The sequence below is a fragment of the Ictalurus furcatus genome, chromosome 9, assembly GCF_023375685.1.
Source record: "Ictalurus furcatus strain D&B chromosome 9, Billie_1.0, whole genome shotgun sequence".
Taxonomy (NCBI): Eukaryota; Metazoa; Chordata; class Actinopteri; order Siluriformes; family Ictaluridae; genus Ictalurus; species Ictalurus furcatus.
The window spans coordinates 30,232,907-30,258,726 of record NC_071263.1 but is presented as its reverse complement, the minus strand read 5'-3'; the positions used below and the strand labels follow the sequence as shown (position 1 = coordinate 30,258,726).

Sequence of the window (25,820 nt, the reverse complement as noted above, 5' to 3'; positions counted from 1 at the left end):
CTTCTGTTTGTGGAGTTTGTGTCAGTTCAGTATCTGTGAAAAATAAAAAAATAACCTCATATAAGAGTAACACCAAAACATTTAAACCATTCAATAAAATTACACATTAATCATGAAATAAAATCAATTTCAACATTAAAACTCCACCTGCTGTTGTTTCCCAGGTTCCTTTTGTTGTGGTGCCAAAACATTTTAAACAAATGAAACACAACAAGAAAAATTTATCGGTTCATTGTCAGAATTACAAAATATAAGTCTTTAAAGAACAAAGTGAAATAAAAAAAGTTGAATGATTAATAGTTTATTTATGAATTATATTGAAATAGATTTTTTAAGGACACACCTGCTTCTGTTTGTGGAGTTTGTGTCAGTTCCGTATCTGAGAAAAAAACCTCAAATGAGAGTAGGTAACATTTTAAGACATTATACTGTAATCACATTACAATTAAAGATTAATATAAACAATATACATTAAACTAAACTCAATTTGTGCCAAAACATTTTAAACAAATTACAGAAAAAAACAAACAAAACAATATTGGTTCATTGTCAGAATTAGAAAATCTTTGAAATCTTTGAAGTCTTTGAAGAGGAAGAAAGTGAAATAAAAAAAGCTGAACGATTAATAGTCTAATTATGGACGGTATTGAAATAGATATATTTTTAAGCACACCTGCTTCTGTTTGTGGAGTTTGTGTCAGTTCAGTATCTGTGAAAAATAAAAAATAACCTCATATGAGAGTAAGACAAAAAATAGCAAACAGACAAACCACAATTTAATGTTATAGGTAACATATTTTAAGACATTATACTGTAATCATATTACAATAAAATTTTAGTTAAAAAATAAACATTTAACTAAAATGAATTTGAAGAAATGTCTAATTGTAATTAAACAGTTTTAACAACTAGAATTACACATTTTTTCCTGTTTGATAAAATATATATATATATATATATCAATTTCAACATTGAAACTCCACCTGCTGTTGTTTCCCAGGTTTCTTCTGTTATCATGTCAAAACATTTTAAACAAATGAAACACAAAATGTTACTGGTTCATTGTCAGAATTACAAAATATAAGTCTTTAAAGAGGAACAAAGTGAAATTAAAAAGGTGATCGATTAATAGTTTATTCATGAACTGTATTGAAATAGATTAGATTTGTAAGGACACACCTGCTTCTGTTTGTGGAGTTTGTGTCAGTTCAGTATCTGTGAAAAATAAAAAAATAACCTCATATGAGAGTAACACAAACTAGCAAATAGACAAACCACAACTTAATCTTATAGGTCGCATATCTTATGACATTATACTGTAATCATATTACAGCAAAATTTTAGTTTTAAATTTAGATTTAGTTTCTTAGATGTTGAACACATATCTAATGTAATTAAACAATTTTAATAACTAGAATTATACATTTTTGCTGTTTGATAAAAAAAAAAAAAAAACAATTTCGACATTAAAACTCCACCTGCTGTTGTTTCCCAGGTTCCTTTGGTTGTGGTTCCAAAACATTTTAAACAAATGAAACACAAACAATTTTATTGGTTCATTGTCAGAATAAGAAAATGTAAGTCTTTAAAGTGGAACAAAGTGAAATCATAGAAGTTGAACGATTAATAGTCTAATTATGATCTCTATTGAAATTAATTTTGTAAGGACACACCTGCTTCTGTTTGTGGAGTTTGTGTCAGTTCAGTATCTGAAAAATATAAAAGGAAACTCATATAAGAGTAACACCAAAACATTTAAACCATTCAATAAAATTACACATTAATCATGAAGTAAAATCAATTTCGACATTAAAACTCCACCTGCTGTTGTTTCCCAGGTTCCTTTTGTTGTGGTGCCAAAACATTTTAAACAAATGAAACACAACAAGAAAAATTTATTGGTTCATTGTCAGAATTACAAAATATAAGTCTTTAAAGAACAAAGTGAAATAAAAAAGTTGAATGATTAATAGTTCATTTATGAATTATACTGAAATAGATTTTTTAAGGACACACCTGCTTCTGTTTGTGGAGTTTGTGTCAGTTCCGTATCTGAGAAAAAAAACGCTCAAATGAGAGTAGGTAACATTTTAAGACATTATACTGTAATCACATTACAATTAAAGATTAATATAAACAATATACATTAAACTAAACTCAATTTGTGCCAAAACATTTTAAACAAATTAAAGAAAAAAAACAAAACAAAACGATATTGGTTCATTGTCAGAATTAGAAAATCTTTGAAATCTTTGAAGTCTTTGAAGAGGAAGGAAGTGAAATAAAAAAAAGCTGAACGATTAATAGTCTAATTATGGACTGTATTGAAATAGATATATTTTTAAGCACACCTGCTTCTGTTTGTGGAGTTTGTGTCAGTTCAGTATCTGTGAAAAATAAAAAATAACCTCATATGAGAGTAAGACAAAAAATAGCAAACAGACAAACCACAATTTAATGTTATAGGTAACATATTTTAAGACATTATACTGTAATCATATTACAATAAAATTTTAGTTAAAAAATAAACATTTAACTAAAATGAATTTGAAGAAATATCTAATTGTAATTAAACAGTTTTAACAACTAGAATTACACATTTTTTCCTGTTTGATAAAATATATATATATATATATATATATATATATATATATATATATATATATATATATATATATATATATATATATATATATATATATATATATCAATTTCAACATTGAAACTCCACCTGCTGTTGTTTCCCAGGTTTCTTCTGTTATCATGTCAAAACATTTTAAACAAATGAAACACAAAATGTTACTGGTTCATTGTCAGAATTACAAAATATAAGTCTTTAAAGAGGAACAAAGTGAAATTAAAAAGGTGATCGATTAATAGTTTATTCATGAACTGTATTGAAATAGATTAGATTTGTAAGGACACACCTGCTTCTGTTTGTGGAGTTTGTGTCAGTTCAGTATCTGTGAAAAATAAAAAAATAACCTCATATGAGAGTAACACAAACTAGCAAATAGACAAACCACAACTTAATCTTATAGGTAGCATATCTTATGACATTATACTGTAATCATATTACAGCAAAATTTTAGTTTTAAATTTAGATTTAGTTTCTTAGATGTTGAACACATATCTAATGTAATTAAACAATTTTAACAACTAGAATTATACATTTTTGCTGTTTGATAAAAAAACAAAAACAATTTCAACATTAAAACTCCACCTGCTGTTGTTTCCCAGGTTCCTTTGGTTGTGGTTCCAAAACATTTTAAACAAATTAAAGAAAAGAAAAAACAATATTGGTTCATTGTCAGAATAATAAAATGAAAGTCTTTGAAGAGGAACAAAGTAAAATTTAAAAAGTTGAACAATTATTAGTTTAATTATGAATGATATTGAAATAGATTCATTTGTAAAAACACACCTGTTTGTGGAGTTTGTGTCAGTTCAGTATCTGAAAAATATCAAATTAATCTCATATATGAGTAACACCAAAACATTTAAAAACCATTCAATAAAATTACACATTAATCATGAAGTAAAATCAATTTCAACATTAAAACTCCACCTGCTGTTGTTTCCCAGGTTCCTTTTGTTGTGGTGCCAAAACATTTTAAACAAATGAAACACAACAAGAAAAATTTATCGGTTCATTGTCAGAATTACAAAATATAAGTCTTTAAAGAACAAAGTGAAATAAAAAGTTGAATGATTAATAGTTTATTTATGAATTATACTGAAATAGATTTTTTAAGGACACACCTGCTTCTGTTTGTGGAGTTTGTGTCAGTTCCGTATCTGAGAAAAAAAACTCAAATGAGAGTAGGTAACATTTTAAGACATTATACTGTAATCACATTACAATTACAGATTAATATAAACAATATACATTAAACTAAACTCAATTTGAACACATATCTAATGTAATTAAACAATTTTAACAACTAGAATTATACATTTTTGCTGTTTGATAAAAAACCAAAAACAATTTCGACATTAAAACTACACCTGCTGTTGTTTCCCAGGTTCCTTTGGTTGTTGTGCCAAAACATTTTAAACAAATGAAACACAAACAATTTTATTGGTTCATTGTCAGAATAAGAAAATGTAAGTCTTTAAAGTGGAACAAAGTGAAATCATAGAAGTTGAACGATTAATAGTCTAATTATGATCTCTATTGAAATTAATTTTGTAAGGTCACACCTGCTTCTGTTTGTGGAGTTTGTGTCAGTTCAGTATCTGTGAAAAATAAAAAAATAACCTCATATAAGAGTAACACCAAAACATTTAAACCATTCAATAAAATTACACATTAATCATGAAGTAAAATCAATTTCAACATTAAAACTCCACCTGCTGTTGTTTCCCAGGTTCCTTTTGTTGTGGTGCCAAAACATTTTAAACAAATGAAACACAACAAGAAAAATTTATCGGTTCATTGTCAGAATTACAAAATATAAGTCTTTAAAGAACAAAGTGAAATAAAAAAAGTTGAATGATTAATAGTTTATTTATGAATTATATTGAAATAGATTTTTTAAGGACACACCTGCTTCTGTTTGTGGAGTTTGTGTCAGTTCCGTATCTGAGAAAAAAAACCTCAAATGAGAGTAGGTAACATTTTAAGACATTATACTGTAATCACATTACAATTAAAGATTAATATAAACAATATACATTAAACTAAACTCAATTTGTGCCAAAACATTTTAAACAAATTACAGAAAAAAACAAACAAAACAATATTGGTTCATTGTCAGAATTAGAAAATCTTTGAAATCTTTGAAGTCTTTGAAGAGGAAGAAAGTGAAATAAAAAAAAGCTGAACGATTAATAGTCTAATTATGGACGGTATTGAAATAGATATATTTTTAAGCACACCTGCTTCTGTTTGTGGAGTTTGTGTCAGTTCAGTATCTGTGAAAAATAAAAAATAACCTCATATGAGAGTAAGACAAAAAATAGCAAACAGACAAACCACAATTTAATGTTATAGGTAACATATTTTAAGACATTATACTGTAATCATATTACAATAAAATTTTAGTTAAAAAATAAACATTTAACTAAAATGAATTTGAAGAAATGTCTAATTGTAATTAAACAGTTTTAACAACTAGAATTACACATTTTTTCCTGTTTGATAAAATATATATATATATATATATATATCAATTTCAACATTGAAACTCCACCTGCTTTTGTTTCCCAGGTTTCTTCTGTTATCATGTCAAAACATTTTAAACAAATGAAACACAAAATGTTACTGGTTCATTGTCAGAATTACAAAATATAAGTCTTTAAAGAGGAACAAAGTGAAATTAAAAAGGTGATCGATTAATAGTTTATTCATGAACTGTATTGAAATAGATTAGATTTGTAAGGACACACCTGCTTCTGTTTGTGGAGTTTGTGTCAGTTCAGTATCTGTGAAAAATAAAAAAATAACCTCATATGAGAGTAACACAAACTAGCAAATAGACAAACCACAACTTAATCTTATAGGTAGCATATCTCATGACATTATACTGTAATCATATTACAGCAAAATTTTAGTTTTAAATTTAGATTTAGTTTCTTAGATGTTGAACACATATCTAATGTAATTAAACAATTTTAACAACTAGAATTATACATTTTTGCTGTTTGATAAAAAACCAAAAACAATTTCGACATTAAAACTCCACCTGCTGTTGTTTCCCAGGTTCCTTTGGTTGTTGTGCCAAAACATTTTAAACAAATGAAACACAAACAATTTTATTGGTTCATTGTCAGAATAAGAAAATGTAAGTCTTTAAAGTGGAACAAAGTGAAATCATAGAAGTTGAACGATTATTAGTTTAATTATGATCTCTATTGAAATAGATTCATTTGTAAGGATACCTGCTTCTGTTTGTGGAGTTTGTGTTTGATTAGTATCTGAAAAATATAAAAGTAAGCTCATAGGAGACTAACACCTAAACATTTTAAAAACATTAAATAATATTAAAAATTAATCATAAAGTCAAAATTTCAACATTAAAACTCCACCTGCTGTTGTTTCCCGGATTCCTTTCGTTGTCATGCCAAAACATTTTAAACAAATTAAACAGAAGAAAAAATAATTATTGGTTTGTAGTCAGATTTAGAAAATTGACATCTTTGAAGGTGAGCCAAGTGAATTAAAAAAAAGTTGCATGTTTGATAGTTTAATTATGAATTTTAAATATGGAGATTACGTTTGCCAAAACACACTTTCTGTTTGTGGAGTTTGTGTGAGTTCAGTATCTGTTTAAAGCAAATAATACAATTCATTTTGTATTACAATAACACGTAAAGTAGCATTACAGCAACAGGCTAAGTGAAGAATAGTATTAAACATGCTAACCACAAACTAGCATTAAGGTATAGAGGAAAACAAAAAAGTTGACAAATTAATAGCGTCACTGTAAAGCATATTTAATGGGGAAACATTCAAGTCGCAAAACAAACCTGCTGTTTGTGGAAGTTGTGTTGGATCAGTATCTGCTTAAAGAGTATAATAAAATCATTTAGAGTGAAATATTCTACCATTCAAACAAACATGTTAACTACACATGCATTAAACATGTCTTCTGAAATAACTTTCTAATTAACTTATGTTTTATGATACTATGCTTGCATTAAATTAACACTGAACTGATACTCGACATTAAAATGAATACATTTTAATAAACAATTAATACACAGGCAAATCACTAACTAGTCTAAACAGTCTTTATCAGTGATTAGCAGGAAAAATACTTCATTATTAAACTGCTTTAATTAGAAAATACATTTCACATGTGAGTACATTATAAATTAATGTTCTAACTGGAGTAATTGAAGTTTTCTTTTAAATTTGGCATAATCAGTTCAGTTACTGTGTATTATGTTGTTATACAATAATTGAAACTCCACCTGGTTTTTGTGTCTCGGGGTTTGTCCTCTCCATTGACCACGTAATCATGAGGGGAGTGGGTTTGATTGGTGGTGTAAGAGCCAGCGTTGAGGTGGGGAGGGTCGGAGTACGGTTAAAGAAAGGAACGGTGAAAATTAACAGAAGGGAGAGAGCGGAGACAAGGGAGGCAAAGGGGGAAATAGGGAGAAGGGGGAGAAGAAGTAGAAAGGGGAGGATGGGTAGAGTGAAGGAAAAATTCCCCTGACTTGGTTGAAGATCTAATGAAAGACAAACATTAGTTAGATAGATAGATAGATAGATAGATAGAAATATGTAAATAAATAAAGTAAATATAGAAATAAAAAATAGACAAACAAACAAATAAATACATAAACAAACAAACAAACAAACAAACAAATAAAGGTGATGACTCTTTGAAATTGTGTTGGTCCAGTGACCTTAAAGGGGCTTCCTGACTTAAAACATAAGCAGTACCACTCATCGATCATTGCTATAAGGAAATCAGAAGCAACGTTCATTAGTATCTATTCAACACATCTTCACAACTTTGAATTTTGAAATTTGCATCTGCTGATGCACATGATGATGATCTTTGTGCCTTTTCTACATATGCAGAGGCTCAAATATAACTGTGCACTTCAGTACATTTTTGAAAATCATTCCAATGCTCACAACTGAAGACATTTAACAACTGAGTAGATGCAAAAGCTCATAGAAAACCAAACCTTTTTCATTGTTTTTGTCTTCATCTGGGTGTAGAGACAAGTAGAGAAAGAAACCAAATTACTATTAGATCATGGTTACTTCTAGATTACATTTTTGTTTTAGTTTACTAGAATTTCATACCTTTTTTCTTTGTAGTAGTTGTTGTTGTGTCCGTCTCTGTTTAAAGGGAAAAAAATAATTTCATGTCACAGATTATTAATACACAAATTAGTATAATAATAAGCAGGCAGGTATTTAGTGACACTATATAGGTATGTGTATGTATATAGTGTATGTGGTCTGCAGCAATGTTTTAGGTAGGTGGTACGTGTCAAAGTAACATCTACATGAGTGCAGGACCCAAGGACCCAAGGTTTCCCAACAGAACATTGTCCAGAGCATCACACTTCCTCCACCAGCTCGCCATCTTCCCATAGTGCACCTGGTGCCATCTCTTCCTCAGGAAAGAGACACACACACCCGGCCTCCACATAATTTAAAATAAAACATGATTCATTGGACCAGGCCACCTTCTTCCATTGCTCCATGGTCCAGTTCTGATGTTCACGTGCTAATTGTAGGAGCTTTCGGTGGTGTACAGGTGGTCACCATGGGCACTCTGACCGCTCTGCAGCTATGAAGCTCCATACACAGCAAGGTGTTCTGACTCCTTTCTATCAGAACCAGCATGAACTTTTTCAGCAGTTTGTGCTACAGTAACTCTTCAGCTGGGACCAGATGGGCTAGCTTTCGCTCTGCACGCACGTCAATGAGCCTTGGGCAAAGACCCTGTCGCCAGTACACCAGTTGTCCTTTCTTGGACCACTTTTGGTAGGAATTAATCAGTGAATACCGGGAACACCCCACAAGACCTGCCATTTTGGAGATGCTCTGACCCAGTCGTCTAGCAATCACAAATTGGCCCCTGTAAAAGTCTCTCAGATCCTTATTTTTCGATGCCAATTTTTCCTGCTTCCAACACATCGACTTCAAGAACTGACAATTTACTTGCTGTCTTATATCCCACCCCATGACAGGTGCCATTGCAATGAGATAATCAATGTTATTCACTTAACCTGGCAGTGGTTTTAATGTTGTGCTTGATCAGTGTGTGTGTGTATATACATATATACAGTTGCATTCAAAATGATTCAACCTCCATTGCAAATCAGGTTTATTGTCAAAATGTACAGACTTCCAGCTGTTTGTAATGAACAAATCAAACAAAAGCAATTGAAATAGTTCGACACAATGAATGCTTCAAGTGATTTCCCCAAATTCAACTGAAAAGGCAACTTATAATGATTTCCCCAGTCTCAAAATTATTCACCCCCCTGAATAGAATCCCTCACAACAGCACAGATATGCAGAACAGGTACTGTCTCAAGCAGACCTGATGCAACTAATCAAGGGCTTCATTAGCTGCAGCAGGTGTGCTTGAGCTGGAACACATGAAATACTTGAACTGTCTAGGGGCAGAAAGTGTATGAAATACCTGGACGGTGCAGAAAAAGGAAGCTATCAACAGCTGCAAGCAGATTTGTGAGAAGGCAGGATGTGAAAAACCTTCGAGTGACTGCAAAAGACCTGCAGCAAGACTCGATGTAACAGGCACTGAGGTTTCGGTGAGCACAGTAAGGCGCGTACTAAACGCAGAAGGTTTCCATGCCAGAACTCCAAGACGTTCACCACTACTGACCCAAAAGCACAAGAAAAGTCAGCTAAAAATCATATAAATGGAGGAAGAAGAATGAAGAAAGAACTCTCTGTCCACAGTCAAGCATGGTGGTGGCTCGGTGATGCTCTGCTGCTGTGGAGTAGGCTTTGAAGAAGGCGGTTGCAGCACGGAAACCAAAGAATATTACTGAACTGGAGGCCATTGCTCATGAGGAATGGGAGAAGATTCCTCAGGAACACTGCCAGAAGCTCTGCTTCTTGTTTGCAGCAGGTCATAACAGCAAAAGGAGCTCTACTAAATACTAAAGATGCTCGCTATGAAGGGTTTGACTAATTTAGAGACTGAAGAAATGATTATAAGTTGCATTTTCAGTTGAATTTGGGGAAACCACTTGAAGCATTCGTTGTGTCGAACTATTTCAATTGCTTTTGTTTGAATTGCTCATCTCAAAGAGAGAAAGAACAAGAGAGAGAGAGAGAGAGAGAGAGAGAGAGAGAAAGAGAGAGAGAGAAAGAGAGAGAATACCTTTTCTTGTTGTAGTTTTTGTTGTTTCAGTATCTGTTTAAAGAAAATAATTAAATAAATAATCTCATGGCAGTACAGTGCAAACTAGGGACTCCATTAATAAGTATGCAGTAAAAGATATTTAAATCATATAAAAATCCTTATAAAAGTATGGATATGTGCATATGGATATATTTAATAGGAAATAAAATCTTATCAAAAAGAAAACCCACCTGGTGTTGTTTCTACTGTTGTTTTTTCTGTTGTTAATTCTTCTGTTGTGCCAGACACTGTTTAAACATAGTTAAAACAACAACATTATTTAATATGGGTATGGATATTGAATTTAAAAAAAGGAAAAATAGGATCTTTAGTCAAGTATGAATGTCATTAATCTTTTCATAACATAAATATTGAATACTAAACCTCCACCTGGTGTTGTTTCTTCTGCTGTTGTTTCTTTTTCTGTTGTTGTTGTTGTGGTTTCTTCTGTTGTGCCAGACTCTGTTTAAACAGAGTGACAAAATATATGGTTTAATACTCAAAGCAAGCCATTTAAGGAAACGCATAACTGATGTGTTATAGAAGAAAGTCTAAAACAGAAAAATACCATGATCCAGATAAAAACAAAAAAATGAGGATACAGAGCTGTTCTACTTTCTAAAATTCCAGACTGCCAGGACGGTTATCTTCTGGAAGCTATCACAGTGGCGTGCAGTAAATTACTGGGTTCGTTAATGCTAATGAGAAGGTAGAAGGTAGGTTTGGCTGGTTCTAATCCGTGCCAGATACAGGTTACAGTTTCACAGTGGATCACTAGCAGACACACTAAAAATGAGTGATACCCAAGCCAATTGATTATATTTTCTGCAGAAATATAGTCCGCCTATAAAAGGCAGGCTTTCTGTATCTGGCTGGACTGTTATACTGCTACTGCTATAGCCAAATGAGTTGGTCAATTAAATGCATTGTTGGGGACTAGAGTGCAAACAGGTCATGGTGTGGCTTAATCCAGCATTTCTGATAAAGATATTGGCACACCATCATATAATCTATAATCTATAATCTAACCTGCAAGAGTGTGTTACATTGATAGGCATAGTTATATGTTACTTCATCACAACCCATGTGCTCTGTGGTACATTTGAGTGATTCTCAATTTCAATAAACAATGGTTTCAGCACTACTTAAGAATGCTGTCTGTTATTTTCTGGTGCACTGTCAGAATATGTTGCAGACCCTTGAGACAACATTGATAGGTCTTCACCTCCTTACAGAAGAAAACAGCATTGCCAGTCCAGAATGTAAAGGAATAGTATTGTATGCACTTTTTAGTTGAAGACCACCAGGACAACTTGGTCAATTGACCAATTAGTATAAAGTTCTGCATGAGTAATGACTCATAGTCACACTATCCAGTGTCCAGAAGAGGAGAAGATGGGTTCTCTTTTAAGTCTGGCTCCTCTCAATGTTTCTTCCTCATTTCATCCATCGCCTCTGGCTTGCTCATTAGATATACTGTTCGTAGGCTACCTACATGTGGTCCACTTTGTCTTTTTGAACTCAACAAGCATAAACAAGCAGAAAGATGTCATTAGTTCTAAAAGTAAATGTCCTGGGGGTCCTCCACTTAGTTAAAAATACAGTTACATACTGTATATACCTTCCATTTTACAGATAATGACAAGGTACAAAGACAAATATTTAATGATTAATCTTCAGAAAGGAAATATACCTGTTGGTGTTGTTGTCTCTGCACCAGTTGTAGTGAAACAGTAGACTATAAGAGTGATAATAAATGAGTGATGATAATAAAATAATCTATGCATTTATAATTTTATCATTTTTCTAATAAAAAAAAGTAAAGCTATATAATTAGCAATAAAATAAAGTGTACAAATAAATTCATAAAACACACTTTAGGTTTAGTACAAAACTTTTTTCTTTTTACTAACACTTACTTTTCCAGCCTTTTCTTGACCCCGTCCCAACTTTTTTGAGACGTGTTGCGCCCATCAAATTCAAAATTACCTTATTTTTTTTTTCTTAAAATGGTACATTTCCTCAGTTTAAACATTTGATATGTTGTCTATGTTCTACTGTGAATAACATTTGGGTTTATGAGATTTGCAAATCGTCGCATTCTGTTTTTAATTACATTTTACACAGTGTCCCAACTTTTTTGGAATTGGCATTGTACTATATAACTATAGGACACGAGTTATATATTGGTTCGTTAATAATTAACCCTGATTGTTTAGGAGACAGCTAAAATGTAAGCTAATTGGAACTGATTTCTCTGTAGCAAACTTCTCCTAGGCTTTGATATTTAAACGGTGAATGCACAGCCAATTAGAATGAAAAACAAACAGGTTCTAGTAAACATATCACAATAAATCATATACTAATAATTCTAGTCATGATCATGCTAACAACAAACACAACACAGCAAAAAGGCTTCATTTAATAATAAATATAAAATATTACCACAGGAAATGTACCTGGTGTTGTTGTTGAACTGGAACAATAATCTATAGGAGCGATAATGTGTGGAGCTCAAAGTTAGCATGCATTGTATATTAGCTACACATTATAGATTATTTACTCAGTTCCATGTATCGACATTTTATATGCATTATATTAATATAAAATATTAATGTATATTATATCTGTTAAAGTATAACTGAGCCAACATTTCTAAATAAATTTGTCTGATAATATATTTCAAAGACTAAATTCAGTCAATATGCATTATCTGTATACTGCATTCTGTATTCTGCACATGAACTCTTTAGGTTTTATCTTAATCTTTCTAACATTTTATTTCCTCACCATCATAATCATAGCAGCAGTTTCTGTTGTCCCGACAGTCACTGGTGCAGGAGCACACACTGAGGTTGTAGCCACAGTTACACCTGCAGGATGGGTTCTCTGTTCACAGAAAAAAATATTTAAACAATAAATCATGCATAAGTGCAAAGGTTAAACAAAAATTCTACAGCCAGAAGAGAAATGTCCACAATCCCCCCCTTCATTTTAAATGTAGTAGATCTGCCAAGGCTTCTTGGTCTCTGAAGTTTACTTATTTAATTTTGCAGAGGAGCTACAAGGCTAATGTAGTTACCAAGTATGGAAATTTTATAACCTCTAGTTTAATGCATAATGAGGAGTTAATACCAAGATTACACACAAATATTTAGAGATGCACCCTGGATGAGATGATAATTCATCACAGAGCATTGTGCACAGACATTCAGACACTCATTCAAAGGGGTACTTCAGAGTCATCAATCCACCTACATTATGGTTTCCACCAACAGAGGTGGGAAAAAGAGTGTATGTCATTATTGAACATCTCATTCTGGCTCTTCTAGGAAGGCTTTTCCCCTAGATTTTGGAACATGGTGTGGAGATTTATGTATGTTCAGTCAGAAGAATATTATTAAATTGAGGCAGTTATATTAGCTGTAAAGGCCTGGCTAACATTGGATGTAGGTGAGGTAACTGTTTGCTCATAGCTCCAGTGCAAAACAAAAAAGCAAGGTCCATGTACCAAACAGATTCTGGCTGTTAATATGATTAACTTTAATAGTACAAAACACACACACACACACACAATAATTCGTGTGCATAATAAGTTATGCTGAAACATACCCAGGAAATTCCATTCCGCATGAAACCCTTTGTAAACCATGCTTTCATAGCTGGAGAAAGTGACTGTCATGTATCTGCCGCTGGAATTGAAAGCATTTCTACGATTTCCAGTCAGAATGTCCAAAAGTGGATACTCGTCACTTGGGCCATCATACACATGGATCAGGTCCAACCACCACTTCACACTAAATCAAAACAAATGAAAAAGAGTTCAGCTCAGCACTGTGCAAAGTAGCTTGGAAAAAAGCCTTATAGCAAACAGTCTAACCACAAACTAGTCTTAAAGGTACATCAAAAATTAGAATATAGTGGAAAAGTTATTTTCTCCCATAATTTAATTCAAAAAGTGGAACTTTTCATATATTCTAGATTCATTACACACAAAGTGAACTATTTCAAGCCTTTGTTTGTTCTAATCTCCATGATTACGATTTACAGCTCACGGAAATCAAAAATCCAGCATCTCAGAATATCAGAATAAAGAATTTATAATACAGAAATGTGGACCTTGTGAAAATTATGTTAATTAATGTGCTGATTCTCGGTCAGGGTTTTAATCCTTGTGCAGGAATGACTGCATCAGTGCGGCGTGGCATGGAGGCGATCAGCCTGTGGCACTGCTGAGGTGTTCTGGAAGTCCAGGTTGCTTTGATAGCGGTCTTCAGCTCGTCTGTATTGTCGGGTCTGGTGTCTCTCGTTGCTTCTCTATGGGGTTCGGGTCAGGCGAGTCGGCTGGCCAGACAAGCACAGTAACACCACGGTCAGTAAACCAGTTACTAGAAGTTTTGGCACTGTGGGCAGAGTCCTGCTGGAAAAGGAAATCAGCATCTCCATAAAGCTCGTCAGCAGATGGAAGCATGAAGTGCTCGAAAATCTCCTGGTAGACGTTCATCAACTCTCGACTTGAGAAAACCAACCACTGGACCAACACCAGCAGATGACGTTACTCCTCAAATCATCACTGACTGTGGAAACTTCACACTGGACTTCAAGCAACTTTCTGTTCCTCTCCACTCTTCCTCCAGACTCTGGGAACTTGATTTTCAAATAAAATGCAACATTTACTTTCATCTTCCCCGTGATTGTGGTTGTGTACTGAACCAGACGGAAAGATTAAAGCCTCAGGAAACCTTGACAGGTGTTTTGAGTTAATTATCTGATTACAGCCCTTCTCAGGTCCACATTTCTGTATTATAAATTCTTTATTCTAATATTTTGAGATACTGGATTTTTACATGTAAGCCATAAACATCACAATTAAAACAAGAAAAGGCTTGAAATGTTTCACTGTAATGAATCTAGACTATATGAAAGTTCAACTTTTTCAATTAAATTACAGAAAACAAGGAACTTTTCCCACAATATTAAATTTTTTTGAGATGCACCTGTACAGTAAACATGCTAGCATTGTTAAAAAGATGTAATACATCAGCAAGTAAGAGTAATAATTAAATCATTATGATTAAATTACTAAATAAATTGGTTCTTAATTAAGCCTTTTCTTACTTAACAAATGTGAAGTTTAGCATAACCAACTGCTGCTCAGAACCAAGGAGTCTCCATGTGCACTCTGCCTCTGGATAACTATTGGGATAATTGGGGCTGAAAAATTCCCCTTTCGACTGAGTCAGATCTTCACCACACACAACTCCACCTGAAAATCATCATGGTTAAGAGTGTATTAAATAATTAAAGTGTAAAAAATTTTTAAAAATCACAGCTGCAGTGTCCCTATGGTGGTTTCCTTTAAATTGAATAGATGAGGAACCTAAGACAAAACCTAGCTTTACTGGTGTAAGCTAGAGCTGTTTTTTTAATTCTGTAATTTCTGTTTGTATGCACCCAAAATATTTTCTCAACTTGTCCAATTCTCTTCAATAAAATTAAGTAAAAGGATTTACACTTAATAAATACAAGGAGTAGACACAAATTTATTTGCGACAGTTTGGCTACAGCACATGTTTAGACCATTAATCTGAAAAAGACAAGTTCAATATTCGTTCTTAACATAGGAAATGTACCTTCAAGATCATCTCTGTCTGTACAATATTCTGTAAGAGAAAGAATAATGAAATATTAGCATTATCTGTGTATTAATATTTACATGTTTTTGTAATTCTTTATTTTTAATAAAGCAGAGCACTTGAAGACAGTCACACACTACTGATTGCACAATGCTCAGTTCTTACAACTGAACAGTATCCTAACCTAACCCTAGCTCTTCCCCTATTTATTTTAGACAGTTTAACAATTTTATATGTTTATACACTGAACAATAAAAATCAATAAGAAAAAAAATATCATTACAAAACCGAGATATCATCACCAGTGAGTAAACTACACAACTAGTTTAAATAAACTGGAGTTCAGAAAACTCCAAAAAATAGACGACAAAAGGGCTGAAAACAACAAAATGACTACATGGTGAAAAACGTCTGGGTTACGCATATAACCCTGTTCCCTGAGAAGAGAACTAGACATTGCATTTAGCATAACACTATGGGAGCGCCTCTCGTGCAACCGGCATCTGAAGCTTGTGTATAATCATGCCTATTTATAGGCCTGCCATGATCAGGTGACGTGGCAATTAAGCGCACTATGTGATATATATATGGCACCTGTGAACCGCGCTGTCAGCCTCTATTATCTGAAGCGAAGACACAATTCACAGGCCTACCCCGGTATGACAAAGCTGCGCAATGTCTCATTCCCTTCTCAGGGAACAGGGTTACATGCGTAACCCAGATGTTCCCTTTCAAAGATAACTCCACGTTGCATTAAGCATAACACTATGGGAACGAGAATACCCACTCTGTCATAGAAAGGGTACGTCATGAACGTAACCCTCCCTGGTGGTCAATATATGAGACCACCGCTGTGTTGTCTGTAAAAACAAGATGACCTTTCAATTGAGGAAGAAGGAATTTCAGTGCTAGAAATATGGCCCACATTTCTAGGCAATTTATATGCCGCTCCAGATGAGGGCCACTCCAGAGACCGTGAGCTGGACAGCTGTCTAAGACCATGCTCCAGCCCATGAGGGAGGTGTCTGTCATTACCGTCTTCCACTAAGGAGACACCCCTAGAGTGTGACCCAAGACTAGAAACCGGGGACACTCAAATTCTCAGAGCACATAGGCATCGCCGCGTGACACTGATTACTCTCAGAGGTTTCGTCCTTGGATGAAACCCTCAACTTCTCAGCCACCACTGAATGGTCTCCTGTGCAATAGGCCAAATGGTATGATGTTGGCAGCCCATAAGCTCCAATAGTCTCCCATAGAGACTGGAGGGTATGCCAAGATCCAGCATTATCTTGCTCAATGTTGATAGTATTGACCCTACACATGTTGGGGATAGAAACGCCCTCATCACAGTAGAATCCTTATAACCCCTAGAAAAGTTGTCCACTGCACTGGAGAAAGCATACTTTTCTGAGGTTCAACCTGAGCCCCAAGCTCTTCATGTGGGCAAGAACAACATCTCGATGTTGAACCGCCAGTTCCCTGGATCGTGCTAGAATTAACCAGTCATCCAGGTAGTTTAGTACACGGATGCCCTGGAGTCGCAATGGAGCCAGAATGACATCCATACACTTTGTGAAGGTGAGTGGGGATAAAGCTAGCTCTTGGCAAAACCCGATCTTGGCTATGTGAAAATATGCACCTTTTAGATCTATGGTCACAAACCAGTGCTCAAACTGAATCTGTGGAATGATGAGTTTGGGCGCCAGCAACTTGAATCTGTATGTCCGAAGAGTACAGTTCAGATGATGCAGATCTAAAATTTGCAGCATATTCTATTTTTTGCAGACCAGGAAATAACAGCTGTAAAAACCTCCCTCCCTTAGCGTACTGGGTACATGTTCTATGGCCCCTTTGTCCAAGAGGGATCTTTTTTCCTGTGCTAACGTCGGGCTCTGGTTTGTGCTGACTACTGTTGTGAGCATACCTCTGAACTGGGGGTTCGAGCTCTAAACTGGATCTGGTAACCCTTTTCTACCGTAGACAGAACCCATGGAGACACATTTGGCAGTAGTTTCTACACTGCCAGACAGTCTTTTAGTGATGTTAACTATTCCACATTCTATTGGAGGGAAAGCATCAGATTTTTGTTGCCCTGTGACAGCTCGTTGACCAGAGAAGACTGAAAACTTGGGACAGCCTTGGCTAAGGGAGGCCCTACAGTAGTACTGGGGGCTAACTGCCCTAACAACCTCATGTCCCCAGATACATCCCTCCACGGCCCCTCAGGACCGTTCCTCTTTCTCTGCTTGGCCTTTACGACCATTCTCAGATCAGGCCTAGTTGCAGGCCGCAACTATGGCCGCCCGGTTCCCCCGGCTGTCTGCGGGGGTTGGAGGGCTGCCATACTCGCCTTCTGTGTCTCCCTCAAACTAGTGCTGACCTGGGCTCTACTCGGGGATGCCTGGGTGAAGTTGACACAACTGGCTGAATTCCCCCGTATGTCGAGCTCACTCAGCAGGTCTTATTGGTAGGCCTGCAACACTGTCATTGTCTGCAGTGAACCACAAGCAAGACTACTAATGCATAGGCCTTGCCCACCAATGACACGGTGGTCTTACACGGTAGCTTGGATGGCAAAGCCGGCCCACCTAAATTATCTGCTGTTGATGGAGAGAGGTAGTTCGCAAGCGCCTCCTCCACCTTCAGCATAGCTAAATATTCCCCACAATGACCGAATAATCCAACATCGCAGGGTTATAAATACGGCTTATGCATGGTTTTCCCCCAGAAACCTGATATTTTGTCATGCACTTCTGGGAAAAAAGGGGAGTTTTCTGCAGTGTGAGGGATTTACTTTCACTGGGGAGAAAAAGGCTCATCCAGCCTTTATATGCTGCTCTCAGTTTTTAGCACATCCTTCTGGCTCCTCGGAGTCAAGGAGCAATTATTACTATTATTTTTGTGTGTGTGTGTGTGTGCGTCGTTTTGGGTTTTTTTGGCTTTCCATAGCAGAAGGAGGAGTCATGATGCGAGCTCCAAAATCCAGCGGAGAGCCGGACCCAGAAGACAGAGCAAGAGATAGAGCAGTGCTCGTCTCCGGCTCCTCTTCCAGATCCATAAGAGATCCCCCGGACCTGAGACGGCTAGCTGCCTTGGCAGCGGCTAACCCAGATCCGCGAGCCTCTGAAACCCAACTCGCTTTGGTTTCCGAGAAGAGCGCGAGTCATGAGCGGAGCGGAGGCATTACCATTCCCAGCCTCTCGTGGCTGCCATTGCAGGCTCCCTCCCTAGACACTTCACACAGAAAGTGTGCATTATTCCTGGGATGAAACAGGAGCAAGCCGTAACACACTTCCTGAATTCTCTCGCTCATTCCTTTTTTTTTCTTCTCTCTTTTTTTTAAAGAGATTGAAAAGTCCAGATTTTTAGAAAAGATAGAGAGGAAATGAAGTGTCTTTTTATTTCTTTACACAAACAACTGACATGCAGTCTCACTGAAGATAATAGAGGCTGATGGCACGGTTCACAGGTGCCATATAGATATCACGCGACACGCTTAATTGCCACGTCACCTGATCACGGCAGGCCTATAAACAGGCATGATTTTACACAAGCTTCAGATGCCGGTCACGCGTGAGCGGTGCTCCCATAGTGTTATGCTAAATGCAACGTTGAGTTCCCTTTGAAAGGGAACCCACCTGGTGTTGTTTCTACTGTTGTTTTTTTCTTTTGTTGTGCCAGACAATGTTTAAACATAGTTAAAACAACAACATAATTTAATATGGGTATGGATATTAAATTTAAAAAAGAAAAAAGGATCTTTATTCAATTATGAATGTCATTAATCTTTTCATAACAAAAATATTGAATATTAAACTCCACCTGGTGTTGTTTCTTCTGGTGTTGTTTCTTTTTCTGTTGTTGTTGCTGTGGTTTCTTCTGTTGTGCCAGACACTGTTTAAACAGAGTGACAAAATATATGGTTTAATACTCAAAGTAAGTCATTTAAGGAAACACATAACTGATGTGTTATAGACGAAAGTCTAGAACAGAAAAATACCATGATCCAGATAATAAGAAAAAAAAATGAGGATACAGAGCTGTTCTACTTTCTAAAATTCCAGACTGCCAGGACAGTTATCTTCTGGAAGCTATCACAGTGGCGTGCAGTAAATTATTGGGTTTGTTAATGCTAATGAGAAGGTAGAGGTTTGGCTGGTTCTAATCCGTGCCAGATACAGGTTACAGTTTCACAGTGGATCACTAGCAGACACACTAAAAATGAGTGATACCGCTTCTGTATCTGGGTGGACTGTTATACTGCTACTGCTATAGCCAAATGAGTTAGTGAATTAAATGCATTGTTGAGGACTAGAGTGCAAACAGGTCATGGTGTGGCTTAATCCAGCATTTCTGCTAAAGATCATGTAATCTATAATCTAACCTGCAAGAGTGTCTTACATTGATAGGCATAGTTATATGTTACTTCATCACAAACCATGTGCTCTGTGGTACGTTTGAGTTATTCTCAATTGCAATAAACATCGCTTTCAGCATTATTTAAGAATGCTGTCTGTTATTTTCTGGTGCACTGTCAGAATATGTTGCAGACCCTTGAGACAACATTGATAGGTCTTCACCTCCTTACAGAAGAAAACAGCATTGCCAGTCCAGAATGTAAAGGAATAGTATTGTATGCACTTTTTAGTTGAAGACCACCAGGACAACTTGGTCAACTGACCAATTAGTATAAAGTTCTGCATGAGTAATGACTCATAGTCACACTATCCAGTGTCCAGAAGAGGAGAAGATGGGTTCTCTTTTAAGTCTGGCTCCTCTCAATGTTTCTTCCTCATTTCATCCATCGCCTCTGGCTTGCTCATTAGATATACTGTTCGTAGGCTACCTACATGTGGTCCACTTTGTCTTTTTGAACTCAACAAGCATAAACAAGCAGAAAGATGTCATTAGTTCTAAAAGTAAATGTCCTGGGGGTCCTCCACTTAGTTAAAAATACAGTTACATACTGTATATACCTTCCATTTTACAGATAATGACAAGGTACAAAGACAAATATTTAATGATTAATCTTCAGAAAGGAAATATACCTGTTGGTGTTGTTGTCTCTGCACCAGTTGTAGTGAAACAGTAGACTATAAGAGTGATAATAAATGAGTGATGATAATAAAATAATCTATGCATTTATAATTTTATCATTTTTCTAATAAAAAAAAGTAAAGCTATATAATTAGCAATAAAATAAAGTGTACAAATAAATTCATAAAACACACTTTAGGTTTAGTACAAAACTTTTTTCTTTTTACTAACACTTACTTTTCCAGCCTTTTCTTGACCCCGTCCCAACTTTTTTGAGACGTGTTGCGCTCATCAAATTCAAAATTACCTTTTTTTTTTTTCTTAAAATGGTACATTTCCTCAGTTTAAACATTTGATATGTTGTCTATGTTCTACTGTGAATAACATTTGGGTTTATGAGATTTGCAAATCGTCGCATTCTGTTTTTAATTACATTTTACACAGTGTCCCAACTTTTTTGGAATTGGCATTGTACTATATAACTATAGGACACGAGTTATATATTGGTTCGTTAATAATTAACCCTGATTGTTTAGGAGACAGCTAAAATGTAAGCTAATTGGAACTGATTTCTCTGTAGCAAACTTCTCCTAGGCGTTGATATTTAAACGGTGAATGCACAGCCAATTAGAATGAAAAACAAACAGGTTCTAGTAAACATATCACAATAAATCATATACTAATAATTCTAGTCATGATCATGCTAACAACAAACACAACACAGCAAAAAGGCTTCATTTAATAATAAATATAAAATATTACCACAGGAAATGTACCTGGTGTTGTTGTTGAACTGGAACAATAATCTATAGGAGCGATAATGTGTGGAGCTCAAAGTTAGCATGCATTGTATATTAGCTACACATTATAGATTATTTACTCAGTTCCATGTATCGACATTTTATATGCATTATATTAATATAAAATATTAATGTTTATTATATCTGTTAAAGTATAACTGAGCCAACATTTCTAAATAAATTTGTCTGATAATATATTTCAAAGACTAAATTCAGTCAATATGCATTATCTGTATACTGCATTCTGTATTCTGCACATGAACTCTTTAGGTTTTATCTTAATCTTTCTAACATTTTATTTCCTCACCATCATAATCATAGCAGCAGTTTCTGTTGTCCCGACAGTCACTGGTGCAGGAGCACACACTGAGGTTGTAGCCACAGTTACACCTGCAGGATGGGTTCTCTGTTCACAGAAAAAAATATTTAAACAATAAATCATGCATAAGTGCAAATGTTAAACAAAAATTCTTCAGCCAGAAGAGAAATGTCCACAATCCCCCCCTTCATTTTAAATGTAGTAGATCTGCCAAGGCTTCTTGGTCTCTGAAGTTTACTTATTTAATTTTGCAGAGGAGCTACAAGGCTAATATAGTTACCAAGTATGGAAATTTTATAACCTCTAGTTTAATGCATAATGAGGAGTTAATACCAAGATTACACACAAATATTTAGAGATGCACCCTGGATGAGATGATAATTCATCACAGAGCATTGTGCACAGACATTCAGACACTCATTCAAAGGGGTACTTCAGAGTCATCAATCCACCTACATTATGGTTTCCACCAACAGAGGTGGGAAAAAGAGTGTATGTCATTATTGAACATCTCATTCTGGCTCTTCTAGGAAGGCTTTTCCCCTAGATTTTGGAACATGGTGTGGAGATTTATGTATGTTCAGTCAGAAGAATATTATTAAATTGAGGCAGTTATATTAGCTGTAAAGGCCTGGCTAACATTGGATGTAGGTGAGGTAACTGTTTGCTCATAGCTCCAGTGCAAAACAAAAAAGCAAGGTCCATGTACCAAACAGATTCTGGCTGTTAATATGATTAACTTTAATAGTACAAAACACACACACACACACACAATAATTCGTGTGCATAATAAGTTATGCTGAAACATACCCAGGAAATTCCATTCCGCATGAAACCCTTTGTAAACCATGCTTTCATAGCTGGAGAAAGTGACTGTCATGTATCTGCCGCTGGAATTGAAAGCATTTCTACGATTTCCAGTCAGAATGTCCAAAAGTGGATACTCGTCACTTGGGCCATCATACACATGGATCAGGTCCAACCACCACTTCACACTAAATCAAAACAAATGAAAAAGAGTTCAGCTCAGCACTGTGCAAAGTAGCTTGGAAAAAAGCCTTATAGCAAACAGTCTAACCACAAACTAGTCTTAAAGGTACATCAAAAATTAGAATATAGTGGAAAAGTTATTTTCTCCCATAATTTAATTCAAAAAGTGGAACTTTTCATATATTCTAGATTCATTACACACAAAGTGAACTATTTCAAGCCTTTGTTTGTTCTAATCTCCATGATTACGATTTACAGCTCACGGAAATCAAAAATCCAGCATCTCAGAATATCAGAATAAAGAATTTATAATACAGAAATGTGGACCTTGTGAAAATTATGTTAATTAATGTGCTGATTCTCGGTCAGGGTTTTAATCCTTGTGCAGGAATGACTGCATCAGTGCGGCGTGGCATGGAGGCGATCAGCCTGTGGCACTGCTGAGGTGTTCTGGAAGTCCAGGTTGCTTTGATAGCGGTCTTCAGCTCGTCTGTATTGTCGGGTCTGGTGTCTCTCGTTGCTTCTCTATGGGGTTCGGGTCAGGCGAGTCGGCTGGCCAGACAAGCACAGTAACACCACGGTCAGTAAACCAGTTACTAGAAGTTTTGGCACTGTGGCAGAGTCCTGCTGGAAAAGGAAATCAGCATCTCCATAAAGCTCGTCAGCAGATGGAAGCATGAAGTGCTCGAAAATCTCCTGGTAGACGCTGCATCGATTCTCGACTTGAGAAAACACACTGGACCAACACCAGCAGATGACGTTACTCCTCAAATCATCACTGACTGTGGAAACTTCACACTGGACTTCAAGCAACTTTCTGTTCCTCTCCACTCTTCCTCCAGACTCTGGGAACTTGATTTTCAAATAAAATGCAACATTTACTTTCATCTTCCCCGTGATTGTGGTTGTGTACTGAACCAGACGGAAAGATTAAAGCCTCAGGAAACCTTGACAGGTGTTTTGAGTTAATTATCTGATTACAGCCCTTCTCAGGTCCACATTTCTGTATTATAAATTCTTTATTCTAATATTTTGAGATACTGGATTTTTACATGCAAGCCATAAACATCACAATTATAACAAGAAAAGGCTTGAAATGTTTCACTGTAATGAATCTAGACTATATGAAAGTTCCACTTTTTCAATTAAATTACAGAAAACAAGGAACTTTTCCCACAATATTAAATTTTTTTTAGATGCACCTGTACAGTAAACATGCTAGCATTGTTAAAAAGATGTAATACATCAGCAAGTAGGAGTAATAATTAAATCATTATGATTAAATTACTAAATAAATTGGTTCTTAATTAAGCCTTTTCTTACTTAACAAATGTGAAGTTTAGCATAACCAACTGCTGCTCAGAACCAAGGAGTCTCCATGTGCACTCTGCCTCTGGATAACTATTGGGATAATTGGGGCTGAAAAATTCCCCTTTCGACTGAGTCAGATCTTCACCACACACAACTCCACCTGAAAATCATCATGGTTAAGAGTGTATTAAATAATTAAAGTGTAAAAAATTTTTAAAAATCACAGCTGCAGTGTCCCTATGGTGGTTTCCTTTTAAATTGAATAGATGAGGAACCTAAGACAAAACCTAGCTTTACTGGTGTAAGCTAGAGCTGTTTTTTTAATTCTGTAATTTCTGTTTGTATGCACCCAAAATATTTTCTCAACTTGTCCAATTCTCTTCAATAAAATTAAGTAAAAGGATTTACACTTAATAAATACAAGGAGTAGACACAAATTTATTTGCGACAGTTTGGCTACAGCACATGTTTAGACCATTAATCTGAAAAAGACAAGTTCAATATTCGTTCTTAACATAGGAAATGTACCTTCAAGATCATCTCTGTCTGTACAATATTCTGTAAGAGAAAGAATAATGAAATATTAGCATTATCTGTGTATTAATATTTACATGTTTTTGTAATTCTTTATTTTTAATAAAGCAGAGCACTTGAAGACAGTCACACACTACTGATTGCACAATGCTCAGTTCTTACAACTGAACAGTATCCTAACCTAACCCTAGCTCTTCCCCTATTTATTTTAGACAGTTTAACAATTTTATATGTTTATACACTGAACAATAAAAATCAATAAGAAAAAAAAAATATCATTACAAAACCGAGATATCATCACCAGTGAGTAAACTACACAACTAGTTTAAATAAACTGGAGTTCAGAAAACTCCAAAAAATAGACGACAAAAGGGCTGAAAACAACAAAATGACTACATGGTGAAAAACGTCTGGGTTACGCATGTAACCCTGTTCCCTGAGAAGAGAACTAGACATTGTGTTTAGCATAACACTATGGGAGCGCTAACGTGTGACCGGCATCTGAAGCTTGTGTAAAATCATGTCTATTTATAGGCCTGCCATGATCAGGTGACGTGGCAATTAAGCGCACTATGTGATATATATATATGGCACCTGTGAACCGCGCTGTCAGCCTCTATTATCTGAAGCGAAGACACAATTCACAGGCCTACCCCGGTATGACAAAGCTGCGCAATGTCTCGTTGGGTTACATGTGTAACCCAGATGTTCCCTTTCAAAGATAACTCCACGTTGCATTAAGCATAACACTATGGGAACCAGAATACCCACTCCGTCATAGAAAGGGTACGGCCTGTTCAAAAAGACCCAAGCCCGAGGGTCATTGCAAGACACTCGAGCCCTGGGCAGAATGAATATCCAGGCTGTGATATCGAATGAATGTGTGTGGCATAGACCACCCTGTAGTGGCACACACATCCTGTAAGGATACCCCATTGGACAAAGCCTTCGAGGAGGCGACATCCCTAGTGGAATGAGCTCTTATATCCAGAGGCGTAGTGAGACCGTGCACCTCATAAGTGATAGAGATTGCTTCCACTATCCAATTAGAGATGCGCTGCTTTGACACAGCATCACCTCTACTGTCGCCGAAAAAGCAGACCAGCAGCTGCTTCGACTTACGCCACTGGCCAGAGAGGTGGCCATCATTACAGGGAGCCCTTACTGGACACAGCAGGTGCATTCTCTCTTGCTCCGGTGTGAGGAACAGAGGAGGGCAGAAAGCCTGCAACACCACAGGCTGGGCAGCAGATGTAGGCACCTTAGGAATATAATCTAGCCTAGGATACAGGAAGGCCTTGGCTAATCCAGGGGTAAAGGCAAGGCAGGAAGGGGCAACTGA

General features: G+C 35.7%; 2 protein-coding genes across 3 annotated transcripts in view; both read right to left on the bottom strand.

Annotated features, from left to right (window-relative positions):
* Positions 1 to 5,798: 5,798 nt before the first annotated feature.
* Positions 5,799 to 15,010, bottom strand: LOC128612275 (salivary glue protein Sgs-3-like). Of its 2 annotated transcripts, XM_053632255.1 has the most exons (14): positions 14,967 to 15,010; positions 13,461 to 13,645; positions 12,639 to 12,737; positions 12,308 to 12,337; positions 11,542 to 11,586; positions 10,233 to 10,310; positions 10,040 to 10,096; positions 9,828 to 9,860; positions 7,766 to 7,801; positions 7,645 to 7,668; positions 6,919 to 7,176; positions 6,472 to 6,504; positions 6,031 to 6,051; positions 5,799 to 5,919 (listed from the first exon to the last, which is right to left on the bottom strand). In XM_053632255.1, exons 1-14 carry the CDS (start codon positions 14,987 to 14,989, stop codon positions 5,816 to 5,818), a joined length of 1,026 nt encoding a protein of 341 aa, XP_053488230.1. In that variant the 5' UTR covers positions 14,990 to 15,010; the 3' UTR covers positions 5,799 to 5,815. The 2 variants fall into 2 exon arrangements, with proteins under 2 accessions (XP_053488230.1, XP_053488231.1); XM_053632256.1 differs by lacking the exons at positions 5,799 to 5,919; positions 6,031 to 6,051; positions 6,472 to 6,504 and having other exon boundaries at positions 6,719 to 7,176.
* Positions 15,003 to 25,820, bottom strand: part of LOC128613095 (bone morphogenetic protein 1-like) — a 22,785-nt gene continuing 11,967 nt past the window's right edge. The window contains exons 7-16 of the mRNA XM_053633659.1: positions 24,473 to 24,502; positions 23,957 to 24,104; positions 22,454 to 22,638; positions 21,632 to 21,730; positions 21,301 to 21,330; positions 20,536 to 20,580; positions 19,310 to 19,381; positions 15,482 to 15,511; positions 15,064 to 15,114; positions 15,003 to 15,028 (exon numbers count right to left, since the gene is read on the bottom strand). Coding sequence (XP_053489634.1) covers positions 15,003 to 15,028; positions 15,064 to 15,114; positions 15,482 to 15,511; positions 19,310 to 19,381; positions 20,536 to 20,580; positions 21,301 to 21,330; positions 21,632 to 21,730; positions 22,454 to 22,638; positions 23,957 to 24,104; positions 24,473 to 24,502 — 716 coding nt within the window. The remainder of the gene's footprint in view (positions 15,029 to 15,063; positions 15,115 to 15,481; positions 15,512 to 19,309; positions 19,382 to 20,535; positions 20,581 to 21,300; positions 21,331 to 21,631; positions 21,731 to 22,453; positions 22,639 to 23,956; positions 24,105 to 24,472; positions 24,503 to 25,820) is intronic.